The following is a 25,257-nucleotide window of genomic DNA, read 5'->3' as shown; positions in this document are numbered from 1 at the left end:
GGGAATATGGATTCCTGTTTAAAAGTACGCCTTACAACCGTAGATGATTCTTTTCTTTTTTTTTTCTTTTAAACTATCTGTTGTATTTGGAAGTAAAGGTAGGGATTGCTCATTTTCATTGTTCTTAAAAAAATTTGCAAGTAGCGCATGTGTAAAAGTGGGGAGGTGCGCATTAGATTTGGATAATAGTCGATTGGTGTCGATATTTTGATTTCTATCGTAGGTTTTGGTGGTGTTCCAACGTATCCTACGCCAGTGATACCCAACCCTTTTATGCCCAAGGGCCGCACCTCATATTAAAATCATACTCGAGGGTCGGCCAGAACACAATTTCAAATTCAGAATAAAATTTCAAAATGTTTAATTATTTTCTAAATAACGTGGGAAAGGGAAGGAAAATTACAAAAAATAGTGGATGTCTGGTGTGCTAACTCTACATTAGTTACCAGTTTGTTTGGCTCTCTTGGCTCCTTTAAGAGCTTTTCCGCCTCCAGCTCCGTTACTTCATATTCCGGGCTGATGAGTGCTAAGAAGCACGAAACTGCAGTCCTCGGATGGAATAACTGAGCTGGCAGTGTATTTTATGTATTTCTGCCTTAGCCCAGGCTTAGGGCGGTAACTTACTGAAAAAGGAAAGGAAAAAAAGTTGTTAACAATTACTTGATATTAATTTTATTAATTACATCTGTTTTCCAGAAACCGATTTCTGAATATTTGGCTCTAAGTTTGTGACATTGTCACTAATCGAGCTTTTCGATTTGTAGCATTGAACAAAACAACGGGTCACACAGATCAGTTCTATCCCCCTTCACCAAAGCAGAGGAGAGGTTCACCTACCATTTGTACTGATCTCCAAATTTTTAACTTTGATACTTGCATTTTTTCGCTTCTCACTGCCTCATATGTCCCATCTATTTACACAAAATTTATTGAACCAATTTTCGCAAAACTATGACGCATATTTTCATTATGTCGCTTTTAATAGTGTCATGCAGGGCTCGAAATTAACAGCGTCCCGTTGGTCTATGCCTACAAAAACGTCTATCGGACCTGCAGATAAAATTCGTCGATGGGACCAATACAATGAAATTTTATTCCTGTGTCTTTTTCCTTTAATTTTTCTTTATTTAAAACCAGGATGCAAGAATCCTAGTATAAACCTCGGAAGGTGTCTCGTTTTTGGTACTTGGACCAATGACTTTTTTTTTTTTGAAACTTCTACACAAAGGTGTTACGATGAGAGGTCAGTGTGACTTCCTAAAAGTTTCTTTTTCGACAAATTTTAATAACTACTATTAGTCACTGAAATTGATAGAATAAGCAAAAAAAAAAACATGGAGCCAGGGAAAACTTTTATTTTCCCAACATTTATTTTGTATATAATTTTTTAAAAATTCGATTTTGAAAATAAGGCGTGATCTTTATGACGTCACAATTGATGTACTTTAGCACGCTAAATGTTAACACTTTGCTCTCAACTGCGTTGCCACGACATGATAATTTGCTCTGTGCACTAATGACATCAGTGAATGGCATTTCATCACTTATGATGTCATGTGCAGTGTAGAAGCGTAAAAAATAAATTTCAATCTGCGCACCGATGAAAATAATTGTTAAAAAATATTAAACTTTATCAAATTATTTTAAAAAGCTTAAAATCCTATGTTTTTAAGCATGCTCTACTATGATACTTCAGAAACTGTTCAATTGTAATTTTTAAATGAACGATTGTCCCTTTTCATGTGAGGCAGTGAGAAGCAAAGGGATGCAAGTGGACATTTTTAAGCATTGAGTAAAACGCGTTTAAAGATCAGATCCTAGGGGTAGGCTTTCATTGAAATTTTTTTCTAAATCAAGCTGTATACCAGAACCTGCCAGGGCTACTAGTACTATATCTTGCCCCAAGATAGAGGAGGGGTTTACCTAACATTTGTACTAGTTATCTCCACATTTTTAATTTTGCCACTTGCATCCCTTTGCTTCTCACTGCCTCATATGTACTTTCGTGTGCATCCCCGTATTTTATCGTTCGGCAAAATTCGGCAAAAGTTTTAGCTCGGAGCGCCCCTGCCTCTGCAGTCGAACTCGCTTATAATGAACCCTGATTTAACGGGAACCCAGATTTAGCAAGGAAACCAGAGGTACTTGGTTGGTACAATGTTAAGTCTATCCGGGCATAACTCGCTTTTAACGAGTAAGCCCCGCTTAAAGCGTGCAATATTCTTGCGATTCATAAAATTTCTATTGACATTCAGCTCAGCGTAGCCTTTTTTTTTTTTTTTAATTTTCTTTAACATTGCGAAGTTAACCAAAGTTAGTAATAAATCATAAATCTGAAGAACAAGTGATGACAGCACTTTTTTTAATTTTCGGAGTAAAGAAACATTTAAAAATTTCTTACGTGTGTTAATGTGCATTCCTCAAAAACAATGACGTAAGAAAGAGACATTCGGACAGTTGAAAGCAAAGTAACTAACTTCTTTGGAACTGTACAGTGATAAAAAAGAAGCAACTATGGTGAATTTTCATATTTTTTTCTCGCGAACTCGTTTTTAAAGAGCACTCGGTTATAACGTACAAGTATTGCGGTCCCTTTGCGCTCGTTATTGGGCGAGTTCGTCTGCATCCCTTAAAAACTGTCCTCTCTGCCGCAAAACTTTCAAAGGGTTTAAAGTGGGGTTAGAATGAAATTTGGAGCCTGAGAGAGGGCAAACGGCTTAAAAATGGCATACGTACAAGATGAACCTCCTTTCTTCGCGATCTACAATTCAATATTTCTGAATGAATAGCATTCATAGCGCACGGAATGCCATTGCTTAAATCATTTCACTTCCTGTTTTGATTCTTAAATCTCGAGACATCTCCGAGAGCAACACTCGGGATGGAGGAGAAGAAGAAAAAAAATTTGTCCCGGGAGACGCGTCGACAAAAAATGAAGACATCATTAGTTGAGAAAAATAATAACAATAATAATGATAAGAAGAAACCGGGGCTTATGCCTCATTAGTTGCGTCATTAGGTGCCGGGGCTTAACTCAGAGTCTCAGTTCTGGCTATTAATTTCAATCAGCCCTCATTAAATGGGCTAACCGGAAGGATATATCGGATATAGTTCTCCTTTTTAGTCATCGGGTTCAAATAATAAATAATAGCCCTCACCGCGGGTGCTGGACACTCTTGGATGACCAAAAAAAAAAAAAAAAAGCGCGCGCGGATGTAAATTATGTGCTTATTACTGGAGCAGTAAATTTGGCTGGGATGGGAGGTGTTAGGTGGGATGGAAGTTTTTTTTTTCGTTTTTTGTGTGTCTTCTTTAAGATTGTGGAATGCTTTTTGTGTTTCTTTTGCTTCTGTTGAATAAGTTTAAGAAAAGGGGGCATGAAAGCCGCCCTTTTTTGTGTTTTGAATAAATTAAAACTATTTTATTGATTGATTCGAGACACTGCCAACAATTAGTTTGTGTGATTGATTCGTTTTAGTTCATTTACTACAGATGTAAAAAGAACGGGCTATACTAACGGGCTAGATTTACGAAATTAAAACAACGAGGAAATGTTTTGTCATTCAATGATTTGTTTGAGAGGTTTGTTGAATATTTGTTTTTTAAAGTGAGAAAGTTATTTTCGTGTTTGTGTGGTTTGTAAAAGGCCAATCCAGCTGTGAATATGTCAGCAAAGGGAACTAATAGACAAACGATTTGCTTTGTACATCAATTTGGTTAAGCACTTGTGAAAAATTAATAAATCAATCATTTTTCGGTGTCTTGAATAATGTCAAAAATAAATTGCAAATTAAATAATGCATGATTTTCTGGAGCTTTGGTATATCGCTCTTCGCCCATAGTCGCCAGATCACAACTTGCATGCTATTTTGAATTAATTCATTGTTTCCTACTTTATCAAGTAAAATTTTTTCACATGAAACGTTTCAGTACACCTAAGTTCAACTGTGAAATATCTGGTATTGTTCAATTCGGTGGGTTTCGAAAATCGTTTGCACAGAACACCTAAATTTGAGAAACTCCAAAAAATGTTCATTATCTAAAAAAAAAAAAAAACTTTATATGCAGTGTATTATATTACTTTTTTTTTTGTAGCTACAGTAATTATTTGTAATAAATGATCATTTTTTTTGGGGGGGGGGGATGCAGTAAGTTGTTGGTACTTTATTTTTATAGTATTCTAACATATACAGCCAGGGGCACCCCGAAATGAGGGCAAAGATTAAAAATTACAATACTGCAATTGTGTCGCCAAATTTGCTGAATCGTGAGACAAGAATTGCCGAATATGGACAGTTTTGGGAGGTCACAAAAACCTTCTATGACCTCTCATCGGGGTACCCCTGAGTACGGCTCTCTCGTAATAAAGTATTAAAAGTTTAGTGGCGCAAAATTACATAAATAATACTTTTTTGAGAATTTTTTTATGGCATTTTGAAGCAATTCTCTCGGCTTCATTTTATTTATTTGAATTTTCACGTTATATTATTCAATAGTATGAGGCATATTTTTGGTGGAACAGGTTTTTGATATTCGTTCCTAAAATACCATAACCAGACACTTTTTCGTCGTAAAAATTCCTTAGAGAGCCATTTCACGCTATTTTGTCCAAATGTAGAGTCCGCAACATGATTTTTTTGGGATAACTATTTAATTTACTGTTTGAATAGCACATTGTTTTATTTCGAGTTTGTGTGTTGGTAGGACTAGCTCAAAATAAAATTTTGTGCTAATCAAACAGGTAAAAAAAGGTGTCATGTTGCGGACTCTACATTTGGACAAAATACTGTGTAATGGCCCTAAAGGTATCCTTCCATTGTGAGACCAAACATGGCGGTTGATAATACATTCTTTCCCTTTTTTCAAACGCTTCAGGGTGGCGGAAAAGCGGGGCGAACCGGAAATTGAAATGCGAACCGTTCCCTTTTTTAGTATCTTTTATTTATTTATTTTTTTTAAATAAGTACCGATTTGGGGTGGATTTTCTACTGCTCGCAAACGCAGATAAGAGCTTCTATTACCATTGTGCTTTTGTACCGTTGGTTTTATTTAGTTTTATACCATCGCCGCCAGATATTGAGAAGTTGACTGCCGTCGTTATTTGTTGCCCCGTGGAATGATAAATTCGATTGTAAATATGCAGTATTTTTACTTTTTGGCGTAAACAGAATTGCAGTTTAGGATAAGAGTTCGCATCCCCGTTTCCACCCAAGATTGCGATACTTTAGGTCTGTCATCTTTTACTCAGTTGGACTAATATTAGTATGAGATTTTAAAACTGAAAATTATGAACACTGTTTAATTGATAACATTATTACAATAAGATAATTCAGCACAAAATATGAATTATACTTGCTGTTCGTGATGACGTTACATGCTTATAAAAATCAAGTTTATCTTGATTCTTTTTACTTCCTTTTACAAAAAAGGAAGTATTGTATTCGCGAAAAAATTTTCACTCAAAAATCGCCCTTAATTTCCATTTTGCTCACCCCCAAATGAATGTTGAGTTTTTTTTTCGATTCGACCACATGCGGAAAAGTGCCTAAGAATGTATAGACACGCGAAATATCCATTTTGACCATCACCGAGGTAATTACAACGACTTTTCTCGTGACGTCTGTATGTATGTGCGTATGTGTGTATGTGCGTATGTGCGTATGTGCGTATGTATCTCGCATAACTCAAAAATGGTATGTCCTAGAAAGTTGAAATTTGGTACATAGACTCGTAGTGGGGTCTAGTTGTGCACCTCCCCTTTTGGTTGCTTTCGGATGTTCCTAAGGGGGTCTTTTGCACCTTTTTGGGGGGAAATCATTGTTAATTTCGATGTAAACTCAAGTGGCGTTATAATTTGTCGGACACTTGGCGATATATCGCCAGTCTTTTGGTCGCCAAGTTTTGTCGCCAACTTGGCGACAAATTTGGCGGAGTTTTTTTTTTTTTTTTTTTTTGGTTTCAATTTGGCCATTGTTGGTGATATTTAGAGAATAAATATTGAATCACATTAAAATAGCGAATAATGGGGAAATGACATTAAATTGGAGTAAAAGGAAGTCATGTGATGCACACATCAGCTCGTTTCCTTTTCTAAGTTACTTAAATAAAGCAGAGTTAATAGACTTGTATTAATACATGAAAGACAATATTCCTTTAACAATTTGGTTTATGGTAAAATTTAAATATAGTTTAAGCACATCTCTCTCTCTCCCTCTCTTTTTTTAAATGTCACATTTTTTTTTTATTTTAATGACCCTAACTTTGCCTAAGAATATTGTTAAAATTATCGTTGATGTTTTTTGAACAATAATCCTTTTCGCCAATTTTAAGATTGTAATGTTTTAATCTCTCAATAATATGAAAAAAATAGTTGTTTGTGTTCCATAATTTATAAAATACATTTCAAATTAGGAGTCTTATGTGCCATAAGTTCTTTAAAGGTTAAATGCTAATTTTTCTTTTTACTGACAGCTAGTATTAAAAGCTAATGTTTTCGTGTTTCAATAACATGAAAAAAAAAAAAGTTTGTATTACATAATTTATGTAAAAAAAACCCCCTTCAAATTAGGGCTCCTATATGTGCCATAAGGTCCTTAAGTGGTAAATGCCAATTTTTCGTTTCATTGACAGCTAGTATTAATAGACATTTGGCCATTTTTTTTTCAAAACTGTACTATGTAACGAATATACAAAATTTTAAATAACATTATTTTATCTTATCTGCATTTAAATATTGGTCAGAATTTTTTTTTTTTTTTTTTTTTACCGGACCGGAGTTACTCATTTGTTACAAAAGCGGAGTTCTTATGTCATGTGCTGTTAAAGAACAACGACAACGAGATTTGTTACAATTTGGGCAATAGTGGTGGAGAGGGCTGTTCAACAGGCGCCGACAAATGTGTAAGGAGGCCTTTGTTTTAAGAGACAATACAGTACAATATCGATATCTCGAATCCCTCTAGAAGAGAGAAAAACAATCAAGATATCGAGTTCTCGAGTTATCAAGGATTTGAAAAAAATATACTTGTAACTCACAAACTAAACACTCATACATTTTATATGTTTATACTTGCACTACTTGATTATTTTTCTTACCGATTAGCTACTTATTCTTCAACATTTTACTACATTTAAGTTAGTTTACATCCCTGTTTCGATGTAACAATATCTAACGGATGAAAAACTACAAGCAAATGTCTCCGGAATTGGTTGAAAAAAATTAAAATAAATTTCGAGATAACTTGGAATGGATAAATGCAGGGAATTTTTTATTTTTTTTTCGAGTCATCAAGAGCTTCTAGATAAGGAGGTTCGAGATATCAAGGTTTGAATGTACTGACTAGTCTATAGGGATTACGTTGATTCTGAATGAAAAATGTCTTCGATTCTTTCTGCTGATGGCATTAATAAACGAAACATACATCAACTCCAGCTCAGAACCTCAAGGTATGAGACTGACAACAAATGTGAGATTAACTACATCCACAATTTTCCCTGCTACCGAAAATTGCAAACATGTGACATCTAAATACAACCTGAATTAGCACCCCACCCATAGGTCGCGTTGATATGCCTCGTTTATTGAATTAATATCTTTCCATTGAAGCTGTTTTTCCACTCTGGTTCAATTTTTCACCGCCACCTAACGGTTTAAGAAAGAACTTCAACAAAACTGTTCTAGCACGTTCGCCAGGGGTTGAATAAGTCAAAGAGTCGGGCTGGGCTCTTGACTGCTTACTCTTGCGAGGGCTTGATAAATGGACCTGGCATGCTTTGAACTCTATGATTAGTTCACCTTGTGCATCTCTTTCCGTATGCCCCCCCCCCCCCCGTCTTTAAGGGATGTCCCTCACTATCTGACCAATCGATGTGATGGATAGATTACCACTTCATACTTCTATTTTTCTTCTTGCTGATGAGATGCGTTAAGGGTTTGATTGGGTTTATGATTAAATGTGAGGCTGATTTGAAGTTTTGATGTTCCTTCCGTCGTAAGTGAAACGACCCAGTGTACTTCATCGCTAAGCAGGCTCCCTGGCGTTGTATCCCCCCCCCCTTGGAATCTTTTGTTTGTATGGGCTCAATGTATTTCTAGGGCATTGCCAATTTAATGTGATTACTGGAATTCTTGTTTAATTATTAATTGTGCTACCAGTGTTTTTTTTCTCTTTCTCTCTTTTGAGTTTAGTCTTATTAGAGTTTAGTTTGTATGGTAGCTCACGGGAGCTCAGCCAATGAACTTCTTTTCAGTTTTAGATAGATGTTTGTTATTGAATTATTCATAAGATTTGTGGTATGAAAATAGTTCTTTTGAAATTCCTTCTATCGTAGGTGAAACGTCCGATACAATTTATCGCTGAGCAGGCTCCTGGCGTTGTATTTTTCCTCTTGGATTCCTTATTTGAACTCTGCGTATTTCGCGTACATTGTCAATGCGATGTTCCTTTGGAAAGCCTTGACCAATTACACTGTGCGGCAAAAACAAAAAAAAAAGTCAAAATGCTTTTGACTTTTCGTCAGCTGATTCTTATGTAAAATGACCCCCTGAATCCGAATATGACCCCCCGTTTCCCCCTATACGTACCATTTTTTTTTTTTTTAAAGGCCTCCCAAGTTTTTTTTCAATGTTCCTTAGTTTCAGAGCAATTATTATTATTATTATTATTATTATTATTATTTTTTTTATTTTTTTTTTTTTTTTGAGGTTAGAGGAGCTTTATATTAACTGCTAACATAGTTTTGGCGGGCAAGAGAGGTTCAAAGTTCAAGATCATGGACACCGATAGCATAAGAGGGGACTAGGTGGGCATACTCCCCCCTCAAAAGAAATATTAGAAACATCACGAAAAGCGATCTTTTTATTCTGTTTTTTTTTTAAGTATGTTTTTTTGAAAAGAATTTCGGTGCAGAATGAGAGTATAAGACTCGCTTCTATGACTCCCATGTCCAAAAAAATTTTCGCGATGTAAAAGGGGGGGGGGGGCTTTAAAAAAATGTTATGTATAGGGGGAAACGGAGGTCATATTTGGATTCAGGGGGTCATTTTACATAAGAATCAGCCGATGAAATGAGAGAAGCATTTTGAAGTTTTTTTTTTTTTTTTTTTTTGCCGCACAGTGTTATTGCACAGCTGCTTTTCCTAATATAGGCTTTGTGCTTAACTTGCACGGTAACTCAGGGAAGCTCAGTTCCTGTACGTCTTTTCAATTTTAAATGAGTGTTTAGATTTTAGAATGAATTAATCCAAACTATGTATGCATTAAAATAAATTCTACTGCAGGGCTTCTGCACTACTTTTGTTAGAAGTTAAATCCTTCATGGCACATAGTTGTTGATGTGGTCCTTTTCCTCTCAACTAGCATTTACTGTTGAAAATGTAAATTTTTTTTAATGATTTTTTTTATTTATCGCACATAATCATTATTCGTTTGCAAGAATTATTTACCCAGAAAGCACTCCCTGTTTCCTTAACCCTAACGTTTTAAAATAGTTGTTAACGTTCTTACAACCTTTTCAAAATGTTTCTGAAACATTTTAACTTTTCTTGTGCTATCTCGGTTATTGTAGAAATACATAATTTAAATTCAAATATTCCAAAACTTTATTGTTTTTATTAACATTTCCCACTGTTACATGTCAATCTCTGCAAAGAATATTTATTTTACGTTCTGTTATTTTTATGTTTCGAGTATTGCAATCCGAACCATCCTAAACTTGCTCTCTCCATGAAGCTATGTCTCGCAGCCCATGGGAGAAATCCTATGGAAACAGGAAATGGATCCGAGAGTCCTCTTGGAATCTCAGAACGGAAAAACCTGGGAACGATCATCCTCCCTGCTTCTATACAAACATTATTTCCCTCTTTCCCGCGTTTCACTAACATGCGGCCTATACCTTTACTAATTATAGGGTTATCAAGTGAGGAGCCCCAAGTGCCGAGAAAAATAATTTTCACCCGTTGTTGTTTGTGCCCTCGTTACCGGGAAGAGGAAACGAGAGTAAATGGCGGATTGATAAATACTCGACGTGCGTCTGAGGTGAAGGTTAAGTTCTTGATGCCATGGTAGACTTGATGCTAACGGTAGCTATTTCAAGTAATGGAGTTAAATGGCTGGCTTATGCAGAAGGAGTAATTTTTCATCCTTCGTAGACAGGATCTGACTGAAATTTTTGCTTTTGTGGAATCTTTGGACACTGTAATGGGCAGTAGCATAGAAAAAAAAATCGGGGGAGAGGGATATGGCTAGTTTTAATCCTTTTCTATGGTCAAAAAAGGAATATTTCTTGAGTTTCGGTGGGGATATCCCCCCAAAATTCCCCCTGGATGCGTCACTACTAATTGAAGGGTTTCAAGTGTCGGTTAGAAAACTTCTTTTAGGACGAAAAACTTCACATGAAAACTATTATAAATAATTACTGCATTTTAATAATTTTAATTATTTAAATCATCAGTTTTATTCCATCTTAATCTAACACAAGACGCCTGTTGAATAATGCCAACTTTCTCCAGTATATTTATAACATCGACAAATGATATTGGTTCAATTCATTAAATTATATCATCAACAATTAAAACTATCTTCTTTTTTTTTTTTAAGTTTCCTACTTATATGGTCATACAAATAATTTTCTTGTTACGGTTTATACCATTTTTTATTTTTTTTCCTAAGTTTCTAAAAATTGTTTGTTGATATAAAAGAGAATAAATTCCGCGTACATATGTGTTGAGCAAGACGCACTAACAATCACTGATTTCCCAACACAACTGACACCTTTATTGGCTATCTTAGGCAACGCACACTGCACTCTCACAGTTAAAATAGAAGTTATTAAATAAAATTAACGTCAAACGGTTGACAACTACAATAATCGTTAAATAAAAAATCGTTGCACTCCCTTGTCGTTGCACTCGATGTCAGCTTTTATCACAAAAACTCTTCTGCTTATTTCACATTTGCAATTAAAAATAAATACAGTGAAACCTGTGTAAGTTGACCACTTGCGGTGCACTACTTTAGTGGTCAACTTAAGCAGGTGGTCAACTTAACAAAGGTTGATTTATATGATAAGGGCCAATTTCGTGCCTGAAAAAAGCGGTCAACTTAGACAGGTGGTCAACTTCACAGGTTTTACTGTACCAGTCAAAAACTTCTTAAAGCAAATTTTAAATATACGCTTCTTAAATGTCCAACAGAAATCTATGGATAAATCGGAAAAGCAAAATGTCAACACGAAAAATCATTTAACTCTCCAAAATTGAAAGAAAGAAAACTACCAGACCTTGCAAAGCATTTGAATATCTATATCGTCCACGTGAAAGCGTTTGATGGTAAATCAACCTATTGCCACTTGCGCGACTAAGGCCTTTATGATCTTCGCCAAAGTCGTTCTGAAACGGTTTTCTTTCCTTTCACTAATGTTCGGAAACTTTTATATGCCGCTGGCTTACACAATCGCAGTTTATTACATTTGTAGTACCATAGCAGCGCGTAAGGTATGTCACTGTATTAATCCGATCCGAAACCATCCACATAAAAGCGCCCCACACGCAAAGCTTATTCTGGAAGACCTTATTTTAGAAGCCGTAAACTTTTTATGATCGAATTATTATCTGTTATTTTTCGCTTTGGCTGTTTATAGTTTTTTTTTATTTATACGTGTGTATGTTTGTTTTTTTATGTCTGGGTTCTTTAAGTTTTTTTTTTCTCTCATTTTAGTTATTGTCGGTTTGATATCTTGAAATAAATTAAATTCTCAGGAGCATGTGTTTGTAAGAATTTATGGCGAAGTATTAATCATAAAAATATCGATAAAAAGCGGAATTTGTGTCGAGAAAAAGTGAATGAAGTGTTAAGTTTTTTTTTAATTTTTTTAAATCGTTGAGGTTAGTTGTTTGGGAAAGTAGTTAGAGTTATTAATCATGATTAATTTATGTGATCAAAACCAATATGAACTTCATTTTATTACATTTATTATTATTATATATTATTAGTATTATATATTATTAATATTATATATTATTACTAGCTGTACCCGACGCGCGTTGCTACGCCAACAAAAAAAATACATCATTATACTGATTTTCATGACAATCGGTTGAACGGGGCAGAAGTTGCTACTCTGCAGTGCCACCTGGTGGCGAGTGACTTCAATGAGCATATTATGCACCTTCTCCGTGGAAAAATACATATATATAGCAACTTTCATAATAATCGGTCCAGGTATCAAGTGAAGCCTTGACTATACTCAAATTTTGTACTCACGCAGTTTGCAAGATCAATCAATCGCTAAAAATATCAAATAGAAAAAGTTTTAAATCCCCCAGTTGCATGAAAAGCCATAAAACAATATAAAGAAAGAATTTATTTGTTCAAACTCAAGAAAAATGGCAACAGCTAACTTCTTATCAATTCGGAACTCCAGCGCTCGAATACGCTACCTTGCGGTGATTTACAAAACTGCAAAGGAAACTAAAACATTGCCACGTTGCGTTCCACGTGTGTCTGTTGACGTAAACACAGGCAGTTTGTTCTGAGTATTTATTAACGCAATCGATGTGTCTTAGTTTGCTTTCAGCTACAGAAATTAATTCGTCCCTTAGTAGTATTCTCGAGCTTCTCAAAATAATGTTAGTTTTCATTATTTTCTTAATAATTGGTGAAAGCGAAAATTCTGGATTAACAAACTTGGATAACGTTATACAAGGTAAAAAATTTTATTGTTTTGTATGAATTTGTAAGAATATGGGGTTTTTTTTATCTTAAATTAATTAAACTTACCATATTTTACAGCAGCATTTAGTTGGAATGGACAGTATGCAAAATATTTTCTTGAATATATTATCGTAGAACAAAATGAATAACTGAGAAAGAATTTACTTTGTTCCTTTTATTCTCAGCTGAAAGGTTTCGCCAAATTTGTTTAGGGTTATAGTTTTAGTATAGTGCGAGCAAAGTAGCCTTGGCGAGATTTCGCGTTTTTAGTTAAACCATTTTTAATTTTTATCATGAGTGGAATAAAATGGTAGTAAGATTACAGAATTCGATAAGTAAAAAGAAATAATGGTCAATCAACTGAAAAGAAAACTACCACCATATATCCGTAAGTATTCTGTAGATGATTTGCATAACTTGACATAATTAAATCGTAACTCAGAAATTAGAAAAATCGAAACAGAAAAATTTTAAATTAACCGATTCGGGAATTCGAGAGAAATAACTCAGCAACAAATGCAAAACAATAAACGCTAGCCAAGCAAGGCAAAGAAGTATCATCTTCTTTCGATAATTATTTGTAATGTCATATTGAATTTTCTAGCATTAATTGTTATTTTTGTCAGGCCACAATTATTATTTAGTTTTATCAAGAATTGATAAATATCGAATTCAACATCGTGGAAATAGCTGCTTAGAACTACGAACTACGTAGTTTGCATAAATCTTTGACGTTTAGTAATGCTTCTTGAATTCTCATTTCTTTCTACGTGGGCCAGAATATCCACAAGACTTTGAAAATTAATTTAAAAAGAATAAAGCGAAAAAATCATACGTACGAACAAAAATCACAACACTTTTAGCATTTTCTTCATTACCATGTGCGTTTGTTTTAGTTTTTAAGTCCGCCATTAGACAGTGACTTCAGTGCCCCCTATAGTTCGTTGGAGTTGCACGCGAATTAATTTCTGCAGCCGATAATTTTATTCGTATTTATCCAATGGATTGTGACTTAAATTGGAATAAAAAAGGAACTATCGATCGGATTTTTTTCGAACTGGTCTATAAACATTCCCAGTACCAAAAATAACAAACGGTGAAAGTTTCAGTCAAATCTGCCGGGTAGTTTTTGAGTTCATGGATGACATACAGACAAACATTCATTTATATATATATAGATTATTCCATATTTTTATTATTACATATTTTTATTATTGTATATTATTATTATTATTTCGAAGAAACATTTTAAAGATATTACAGCAGGTTGTGCTCAGCGTCACAGCTGTGAGTGTAACATATTATAAAACAATCAACCGTTTGATAACTTTGAAGTAATATGTAAGCAACAATTATTCCAAGTAAAATATATTACCCTCTTTTTATTCAACAATAATTACACTGTCAATAATAATGAAATCTTAGATTTGGGGAAATTATTGGAATAATCCTAGTCGGGGACAAATGGCCCCGGCTCGGCCCGGGGACAGTATAAATAATAAGTTTTATTGGGGGAAGGAAGCTGGGGACCAAACTGACATGGGGTTCGCCTTGGCTCTCGGCGGCCCCGGGCTGAATATGTATTTGAAAGTTTAAAAATAAAAAAAAATGCATTTAATGCATTTTTGAGGACATAGTTGAAAAAAAAAAAAGCTCTATATTGTGAATTCTGAAACTTTCTAGTTTTTTAGTTTCCTCCGGAGGTAATAATGCAATTCAATTTTTTCATACTCACCGAGTGTTGGACTGACGTGTTTTATTTCACTAGAAATAAATAATATTATCTGCAACATTATTAAATCCATTGTTGCGGAAATAAGATCCTAATAAAATTTAATGTGTGATCGGTTTCAATTTGTTCAGTTTCGTTGGATTTCATTGAAATAAAAATCATCCGACGTGCAAGACAGGATATTTTGAATAATAAACTGGGAGAAAGTTGGGTTTGGAGTAGCCACAAAGGTGTTCAGTTGTTAGAAAGCACGTTTAATTTAAAATATTTGTTGTACGAAAAGTAATTCTAGAATACGCTTTGTGATTCACTGAAGTGGAACTTAAAACTTCTAAGTCGTTGCTTTAATTTTTTGATTCTAAGGTGTTATTAATATCTTTTTTTTATTGCATTCGCGAAAATATTCATGTGATTTATTATAATGGACTTTACTGAGATTCAATAAATTGAAAACTTTAACAAATGTGAGTTTATTAATTGTTTTGTTAATCTAAATGTATTTGGTAATGAAATGAATTTTTTAAATGGCTGTTGAAATCGGGCACCAACCTTAAGTTTGAAGCAATAAATTTAAAAAATATTTTAATTGAAAATGAATTAAATTTTAAATTAAAGCAAAATTGCGAAAAAGTAAACTACCAATATGTGTTCTTCAAATGTTTCGCATTGTAGATCAAAAAGCTGCTTAAAAATTACTGTTGAGAAATGCATTGGCTTTTGTTTAATCCGTTTGTTCATTTTTTTTTAAAATTTAAATTAAATGACTCAATTCTTCGAACACGAAAGCTCAAAATTGCACTGAATTTTCTTGACTATTTTCTCACACAAAACACAAACCTCTCTGTCGTTCTCTCTCTCTCTCTTTTTTTTGCTGTTAGGGGGCCTGATCGGGAGTCAGTGTTTAATTTAAATACAATCGGTGAAGATGACCTTCTGTGACCTCCCATCGGGACACTTCTGGGTACAAATTAGTTAAGTACTATAGTTGGGACAAACATAACCTATCAGCGTTGTGTAGGCTATGCATATCTTAATCTCAGCATTACGACGATACCATGTTAGGTTTGCCCCAACTATAGTGGTTAATTGACATTTTACGAAAAATCATCTTGAATTCGAGTGCTCTTTGTGGTGTAATATTACCGGGTCATCCCCCCCCCCTTTTGAATGTTCTTTTTTTTTTCATGTGTATGAAAGTGATTAATTGCAGTTTGGTTCTAATTTGGCGGATTTGTTTACAGTAACAAATATGCTAAACTATTTTTAAGTACTACAATATTGTCAAACGTTATTTGAACATCAAATGAATAATTTTTCTCTGCAAAATAAAACTCTTGCAAAAGTAACAATTCATTTTCTTTTCCTTTAAAAAATTGCTTTTCTTTTTCAGTAAAAAATTACTTCAAGACAAAACAGGTAGTAGTTGAAAATTTTCATCAATAAAAAAAAAAAAAAAAAACTTTTAGCATATCATGCCTACATAATTGCTTTTTCACTTCCATGGCTGCAGACAAGTCTTGTTTCGAGGTCTTAAAACAGTATTTTTCATTCATTTTGTTTCTCAACCTTTACCTGTTTTGAAAACAAAAACAAAACATTGCTTTAAAAATGGAAAGAAAAAATGTCAAACGGAAATCAACTTGAGCGCGTCTTTTTCGCATCCAATGGGAAAATTAGGTATTGCGTGACGTCACGCATCACGTCACCGCTACCTCTCGCCGCCTTTTCCTGCTGGCAGACCACGCCCACTCATCAAATATGTGACGTTCGTCAAAAAAAACTTTTTTTTTTCTTCCTTTATTCATCCGTTTACCTTTTATACCGATTCTTTAGTGTGGCCCCTATTGTGTTTATTGTTTTCATATTGTTTCATAGAACAGGTTCCAAACACATTTGCACGTCGCGAGAAATGTTAATTAAAATGACGAGTCTGTTTTTGGCGCTATTTGTTTGTTAACGATTCTTTTTAGGTGTTATTCGTTCCGGTCCCTGCGTATGCCGAGCTTGTAATTGTGTCTGTTTATTGCACTCGCGGCAAGGTGCAAAAGAGAGAGAGAGGAGCTATTCCATCGAATTTTTATGAGTGATGTAATGATGTTTATTAATTTTTGTCATGTTTATGCTGTGGTTATGTTCAAAGTGCGGATAAAGTGTTATTGCGACGGATCAATTACAGGGATTTGAAACTAATTTAACCTTATGTCAGTTCCCATTGCGTTTTGGGTTTCAAAGGAATAGAAACTAAAACTTCGCAACAGGTTGTTAGAAAGTTGTTTGTTATTTGGATCGTAAACCATGGTTGTGATGTTCTTGATTACTGAAGTGACCCTTACAGGGAGTTTTTATAAGCATCAAACTTGCCCCATTTTCAAATTTACCACTTATGTAGAATTTAGCAGGCTACTAGAAGTGGGGAGGGGGGGGGAGGCTTGACTGGTGATTATTTGTCTTCAATATTTTTTCTTGTGAACTATATGAAACGCGATTTTAGTTAGTTGCCAAAAAAAAAAAAATTGTTCATTTACTGCTCATATTCAATTTGTTTCCGCATCGAACTTCTCAAACAGACCATTTTTGACTTGCATACTGGCTAGCCATCTTCATACAGTGAAACCTGTGTAAGTTGACAACTTGCGGTGCACTACATTAGTGGTTAACTTAAACAGGGGGTCAACTTTCAAAGGTTGATTTACATGATAAGGGCTAATTCCGTGCTTGAAAAAAGCGGTCAACTTACAAGGGCGGTCAACTTTACAGATTTTACTGTATAGATAATACTGTATAGCGAATTCACTTATCGGAGTATTACTGACGTCATTAACAATGAAACTCGTGCCACGGCATGATAATTTGATAATATTTTTCGGTAAGGTTTGACATGTATGGAAATGCTTTATTGTGCCAAGGCTGAACTGGATCAAGTCACTTAACTGTTTTACTGGTTAGACTTATTTTAGGAGAATGAAAGAATGGAAAAGTATTCAGCAATCTACTGGAGTTTAGGGTTAATCCACTGGAGTTGGGGTTAAAATGTCCATTGCCGAAATCCTTTAACAGGCAATTGCTTCGTTCAAATGTCGAATCAATTTTCACCCGTCATACCTTGACGGGCGATTTTCTAGTCATTAAATATTTAAACTTAAGATTTTTTTTTTTCACTGCAGGTTGGGAACACTGAATCTCAAACGAGCTAATAAAGTTTTTTGTATCCCAATGTTTGTCGTGCTAGAAAAAATTTTGCTGTTCCATGAAAACATATTTTCGTTAGTTAAAATTAGGGATGCACCGGATAGTGTTTTTGTCAGATACCGGATTCCGGATATCCTGCGCCTTTTCATTTGCCGGTTTCGGATATTCGGCTTTACAGTTGCTTTTAGTTACATTGCATGTTCACGTCCGACACCAAGCAAGAAATATTTTTTAAATAGTTTTTTTCTTTATAATATCATTTGAAAACTGTGTGAAATATGCTTCAATCATAAGTAAACTTTAGAATTATGCTGTATTTTAAATTAAAATGTTAGCCAATTCACCGACTTTAAATAATTTTTAAGTGAACCATCAATTTTACTATTTGTGTGTACTACAATGGTTTATTTACGTCCGAAACCAACTCTTTAAATTTTTTAATATGTACTTTATGTAACTATATTTGATAAACTAAGATGATTTTTTATTCAGTGGGATGTAGTAAGTATCTTGTAAATAAATTTGATCATTTTGGAACAGTTCATATTTGGTAAATGGAATTAAAACTGAGAAATTTTTCTTCATTTTTTACGTCCGACACCATGGAATTGCCCTACATGTGATCAGAGGATTTGTAGCTCTTTTTTGATGCAATATTTTAACTAAATTAAAAAAAAAAAAAGCTGAAGAAAATCATACTTAAATTGAAAATTGTGTCTAAGTCAAAATGTGTGCAAAGGCTCCCATGTCCAGAACAAAGGTGAAGGTATAAACTAATTTTGTTTTACAAGCAGAAATTAATAAAGAAAACATGAAAAGTTATTACATCATCCAAAAGGTTTAACGAAAATTGAAAATTTTCAATTAAACCCCCCTTATATACACCGGATATCCCCTACATCCTACATCAACACCATATAACCACCCCAACAGTACCGGATAAACAGCAGATATCCTGCAAAAACGTGCTGGATATCCTGCCCTAATGGCAGCGGCCGGATCGGATATCACCGGATACCGGATAGTAAAAAAACCAGCCGGATTTGCCGAAAACCTTATAGCTACCTGATATCCGGTGCATCCCTAGTTATAATTCGTGTTTTGGCTTTTTATTGCGTTGTTCGGGACTGCATGCCATTCACGCCATCGACAGCAGTACTAGATGGTAAGATTGTGTAATGAAACCACTGACTATGCATACAATTCACACCACGTGTTGTGTGCTACAAATGACAACTTTAAAGAAATGTAGCAAATGCCAGGGCCTGATTACTGAATAGGCCAACTAGGCCGTGGCCTAGGGCCCCCGATATTAAGGGGCCCCCAAATGGCTAAAATTACCTTAGTCTATGACTAAAATTGTTAAAGCCAATGGGTACTGTTATAAAATTTGAATACAAGGGGCCCAAAAATGTATTTGGCCTAGGGCCTCTTCATATCTCAATCGGGCCCTGGCAAATGCTTTAAAAAGTAAAATGTTTTATGTTACCTATTATCGAAATGGTTAGGTGTTAACACTTAATAACTTTTTTTTTTTGAAATTTTATTTTCAATTTTAATTTGTGAACAGGGGCGCCCTGAAACTAAAGTTTTTGGTAGGGGAGAAATTCCAAATTCCGAATGAAATTCCAGTTTTACCGAATAAATATAAACAAATTTTAAGAATTAAAAAACATGTTTTTAAGTTGCAAAATTGTCTCCAAGTTTGCCGGATTATCAGCAAAATTTGCCGAATCAGGAAACTTTTGGGAGGTTCCCGGTGACCTCCCGTCGGGGTGCCCTGTGTTTGAGAATCAGTCACCCTCCTTTCACACAATATGTGTTACGTCTCATTACCAACATTATATAGCTCGGAATCTATAAGTTATGACGGGTATCATGTAATTTAATATAAAGTCTACGGGACTTCACTAAAACCTTAAATATAACCTTTATTAATTTGCGACACTAAAACGTTCCTGATACTAAAAAAGGACGATTGAAGAAAAGATGTACTTTGTATAAGTAAAGAATTCTGCATGAATGGTAGAATTTGTTATTGTTTATTATTACGAGGTGCCCGCTATGTGATCATGAAATCGTCCATAAATTTGATATTCGGCTGTTGGATTGCGTTTATCGTGACAGATCTAAACTGAATTGATTCAAATGTAATCTATCTTGGTGAAATATGTAAAATATGTAAATTGATTCTTTTGAAGTTCAGTACATTGCAGATGTTAATCTTATCACGTGTATCTCCTCTTTAATGAAACATCTATATTATTGATGCTTGTTTGTTATTTCTTTTGTTAGAGTTGGATGTTTATTATGATTAAGTTTCATTTCCTCGTCCTTGAAATATTAACTTTGATCTTGGTCAGTAAGTTTCGCTGATTTGTTTTGTTTTGGTAAAAGCAAATTAATTGTTGAATTCTTTAGGGCTCCAGTGTTGCTGCTCGAGTGGGAAGTTTTGTTTTTGATTGAAGGAGATGTGCTTTGCAATTTTTGTAGCATGATTGCAAATCTAGAATCGTTATCGCTTTAACTGGCGATAAAAAAATTTTAAGTCTGAAAATTAAGTTTTCAACAACACATTTAAAACACAACCGATCTTTCATTGTATTAGCTGCATTCAGCGAAATATGTATAGAAATCCTAGTAACTGATTGTAGGCAGGAGGTAAAAAGGAAATCACGTGAAATTCAGTGCGAAATACAGAAGCTTTTAATGAAAAAATACGTTTGACTTTGGTTATTATTGTTTTTTTTTTTTTTAAATTAAAGATCAAACCTGCTTTACTGAAGTGATTTGCTCAGGCAGATTCAGCTTCTGATTTTGGAGAATATCAATACGTCAATATCGAAAGAGTTGTATATTTTGTTAGAGCATTTTTGCCTTTAAAAAAAATATAAATAAATAAATAAATACATTTTGAGCCAAGATAAGGGGTCTAAGCGAATTTTTTGAATTATAAGTTCTCAATTGCAGCTTTAGACAATGCTTGGTCGCTTAATGGGGAGTCATAACCACAACCACTCACCACTACCCTGGATTCGCACCTAGACATTACACTATTGGTTCCATTATAAAATACCCCTGCATATATATGTTTGCAAATGTAATTAAAATAATTTGTTATTCTATATTGTAAATCTTATAAGCATCTGTTAGTTCCACACATGTAGGTCGGTTAACTACGTTTCAACATTTGCTCAAAATGGACCTCTTGGCTTTCTCAACCTCTGATATTTAACCTCAGTTTGTTTTCCTAAACGTCATACTAATCCGTTTGTTTGCGAGAAATTTATTTTGTATCCGTTGGAGCGGAGGGTCTTAAGAAATGAAACAAAATTAATACAAACATACGAGTGATTGAGGATTTGGTGAACAAAAATCTTTGCAGAATCCTTGGATTTCAGTTTTATTGCTTATTTCACTTTGGAAAAAATTTCAAAAATGACGAAGAAATGGCTCCGACTATGTGGTATTCAAATTTGAAACATTCAAATACTCAAATCAACATCTGCTCAATTTTTGAGGTATTAGTGCTCATTTTTGAGTATGTAATAATTTTAAAATTGAGTATTAACCGAGTTATGTATTTATTTTTGAGTATGAAATAATTCAGAACGCTGTTTGAAAACATGGATACTCGTATTTGAAACAAAAGGTTTCAAGAGAATTTGAAACCATGAATGTACTTATTTTTGAAAAAGTTTTTTTTTTCACAACACTTATTTTTTTCCTAATATAATGTTTTATAGTATGTATGTATGCATGCATGCATGTTAAGACTATTATGACCCCCCTCCCCTTCTAACCCCCTCCCTCCCGACTGAAAAATGATTTCTAAACATATGATTAGAGACTGAATTACTGCGTGCCGTATGCGACTTAATAACTTCTTGATTCTATCACCTGCAACACAGCACACACTTACTTATTCTTTGAACTGTGAGCTGGGACATATCCGCTGTGTGACTCGCTAAAACGATTTTAATATGCAGGTGAAGTTAGCGCCTTGCAGCCACCCATCCATCACTTGACCATCCCTGCGACAAAATGGTAATTATATTCCGAGTACGTGGAGTCACCTCGTGCGAGGGTTCTTTGTCACTGCTTGCTGACCACATGAGCTGTCGTAATTAGTGGAATAGCTGCGAAAATTTAGCTATTCTGTGTGTGAAAATAGTGTCGTTTCATACAGTGGCTCAGAATTCGTGCTGCCAAGATTTGGAACGAACTTGTGTGTGAATTGTTGTCAAATTGATAAACAGCTGTTGATTTCCTTTTCTAAACTTGCTTGTAAGGGTGGAATGAAACATAGTACTAGCTTATTCAGTTTGCACTTTGACAGAATCTTAGAATTGATTCAGTTGCACTTGGACTATAATCGGAGAACTTGGCCCCAGTCACAAAGCCAGTTACCAGCTATTGATGCATCATGGTAAACTTGTTCATTTACAGGATGTTTATTACTATCATTGTTATTTTAAATTTTATCAATTCAAATTTATAGAAAATAGTTTTGGATTAAAAAAAAACAACGACAAGAACTAATCTTTCTATTTATCTGTATTCTAAATGTTAATGTCTTTTCCCCTCTCAAATAAAGATCTTTCCCATGATAAACCACTTTATATGTATATTTAAAAAAAATTAAAAGCTGTTTAAAACTATGTGATTCATGGTTTTGTAAAGTATGTTTTAATTTTTTGTAGTTGTGGTGTTAATTTCATTTTTTTTTAAATTTTCAGGTGAGTAATATCCCAACATGCTGCTGCGTGACAAAAATTGATCATATTTTGCTGTGATTTTACCCAGATCATTTCTTAATCAAGTATTTCCTTTTTAATGCTGTGTTTCTTTGACATAAACAAATTCCTATTTTGATGGGTTTCAAAGTTTTAAATATTTTACCACATTGTTGTGACTTAATGAGCGTTTTAGCCCGAGCATTGATGACAGACTCCCTCAAAGACTACGGAGCACTCCTATAGAATGAGAGCCTCCCCTAAAAGAGACTGACTCTTTAAAACACTCTTTAAAAAAAAAAAAAAAAAAAAAAAAAACCTGTTTTACCATCGAAATTATCACAAGAGAACCCACATTCGTGTTTCGAACAGTAGAAGAGGGGGGGGGGGGAGGTACATTTCAGCGGACTTTGTTTTAAACTAAATTTTGTGTTTCAATTTCATGTACACTCATATTTGGATCATATTAATTGATTGTTTTAGGAGTGATTCTGTTCAGTACGCAGGGGCGTGCACAGGTTGGGGGGAGGGGAGAAGGGACACCTGTTGGCCAGAGCCTGAAGTTAGCCCAATACTTTTAAAACTAGGCGTAAACAATATAGAGGGGAGCCCGGAAAAGTTATTTGAGATGGGCCCCAAAATATCTGTGCACGCCCCTGTCAGTACGTTCAGGAAACTCAGTTTAAATAAAATCAACAATTCCGATTTGAAGTAACACATGAAGTCCTACATATGAAGTAACATATGAAGTCCTACATCATCTCTTCCTACATTAGAATTCGGTATCTTTACGTATGGAACAAATCTTTTCTAATACAAAGCTCGCATACTTTTGCTTCAAAATAAGCCTTGGCCTTACACGCTTTTTCAGAAAATTTGTTGTTCACCCCAAAAAGTTTTGGACTACACAGAATCACCACGTAATTCTTTCTTCGGTGTGAATTTATTTCTCCTTGATAACGTTTCGCCCGTATTTAAATAACAAATAATTAATCTCGCCGAAATGAGGCTTTTATCTGGCTGATTTCTCTGAATGTGAGTTAGCATCCTATTTCCCCATTGTACTCAAACCGTCGACTCTGTCTTCCAAATTGGCGAATCACTTCTGGAGAAGAAAAAAAAAAAGTCCCTTAATGATCATCGAAGTAACTGGAATCGAAAGATCTTTCCACCAAGGAAGCGTTCATTATAATTTTGAGTGGAGACCAGCATCCCTATTGTCTAAAGACACCCATTGTGATGAAAGCTCGTGAGGGCATGGCTCAACACTGCGGAATACTTTATGGGCAGAAATGGGATTGCCGGCAGTGTCTTCAAGATTGTTGGCATCTGCCCGTTTCGGGAGTGGTTGAACTTGGAAAGGAAAACATGCCCGTGTGGAATGGCAGATGTTTGGTACGAAGAAGAGATGTTTTGGTTAACATGCCATTGTTTTAAATATCAAACAGCACCAATGGGAAAATTCTAATAATTCAGAATAATGGCAAAACTGCTGTTGGTTGACCTATTTTTGTTGATGCCCTGAAACAAATGGATGAATAAGAAGTAATCAGGCTTTGTGCAAAAATGTAAAAATTGTAAACAGCAGCGTTGAAAGAGCAAACTATTACAAACATAATATCCAATTCCATTTTAATATAACTTTGATAATGATGTACAAACTAACTTCCTCGAAGAAGATAGGGGCTGTCCACAAATGAGCCGTTTATTTCAAAAACTAGTCAAGCGGCATACTCTAAAATTTCGGAAAAGCATTTTCACTTTTGTATTAAAATGTTTCTATACGGATTACAATGTTTTAAACTAAAAGTGATACATATTTAAGTTTTTTTTCTTTCAATAAACAATGTTGTAATCTTCATTGAATAATTTAAAATAGCGATATAGATGTTTTCCTAAAATTAGAAATTTTGTATCTTGATTGTTTTTTGATACATAGGATTCAAATGTTGTCTTTTTTCGTCAACATATTTGACCAACTCGCCCCCTCCTCCACTAATTTGCCTTAAAGTCACACTTCGCCTCCCCCCTCTCCCACCCCTCCCTTCCCTTGTCACATGTCACGCTATTTTTTCATGAACATATTGTTGTAACAAATGTTTTTGATACAACTAAAATGCGATGTCACAGTTCTTTCTCCCTTTCACAATTTCACGAACCCCTTCCCTCTCAAAGCATGACATAATTTGTGGACGACCCCATAATAAATTATTACGAAAAACAAACATCATGCTAACAACATAACAATAAATATAAAAATCAATAATTTTTACGCTATGTAAATTTTTGGAAGGATTAGTTTTACGAAATTTGCGAATCATATAATTGTAAAGCTTCCCAATTTGAAATGTTGGCAGACATGAATTTACAGTCGAACTCGCTTATACTGAGCCCTGTTCTAACGAGAAATCTGATTTAGCGAGGAAATCAAAAAAGATTTCGTTGGTAGATTGTTAAATCTATGGGAACGCAATCCCAGATTAAAGCGAGCCATATTTTGTTATGGCTCTCTTTTTGAAATTTGTGGTAGAACATATTATATATTAATTATATATTTGTTGAAGAGAATGTTATTATTTCCGAGATATACTTCCGGGGATGATATTGTTTCCGAGATATACTTCAAAGGATATACTTGGCTTCTAAAGTGCAGAAAAACTTAAACTATTTCCAAGCCACAGATGCAAATGATGATGTTTTTCGGACCTCACGTTCCCCGAAAACAATAACAAGAAAGAGACAATAAGACAGTTCAAATCAAATAAAAGATTCAGTTCAAATCAAATGAGACAGTTCAAATCAAATGATGATATTTATCGGACCTAACGTTCCCCGAAAACAATAACAAGAAAGAGACAATAAGACAGTTCAAATCAAATTACCAACT

General features: G+C 34.5%; 1 protein-coding gene across 1 annotated transcript in view; it reads left to right on the top strand.

Moving 5' to 3' along the window:
- Positions 1 to 22,660, top strand: part of LOC129224456 (homeobox protein extradenticle-like) — a 163,874-nt gene extending 141,214 nt beyond the window's left edge. Inside the window, exon 3 of the mRNA XM_054858910.1 lies at positions 22,374 to 22,660. Coding sequence (XP_054714885.1) covers positions 22,374 to 22,381 — 8 coding nt within the window. The 3' untranslated portion in view covers positions 22,382 to 22,660. The remainder of the gene's footprint in view (positions 1 to 22,373) is intronic.
- Positions 22,661 to 25,257: the final 2,597 nt, after the last annotated feature.

The sequence above is a fragment of the Uloborus diversus genome, chromosome 6 (assembly GCF_026930045.1).
Source record: "Uloborus diversus isolate 005 chromosome 6, Udiv.v.3.1, whole genome shotgun sequence".
NCBI lineage: Eukaryota > Metazoa > Arthropoda > Arachnida > Araneae > Uloboridae > Uloborus > Uloborus diversus.
This window is presented reverse-complemented; position numbering and strand designations above follow the sequence as displayed.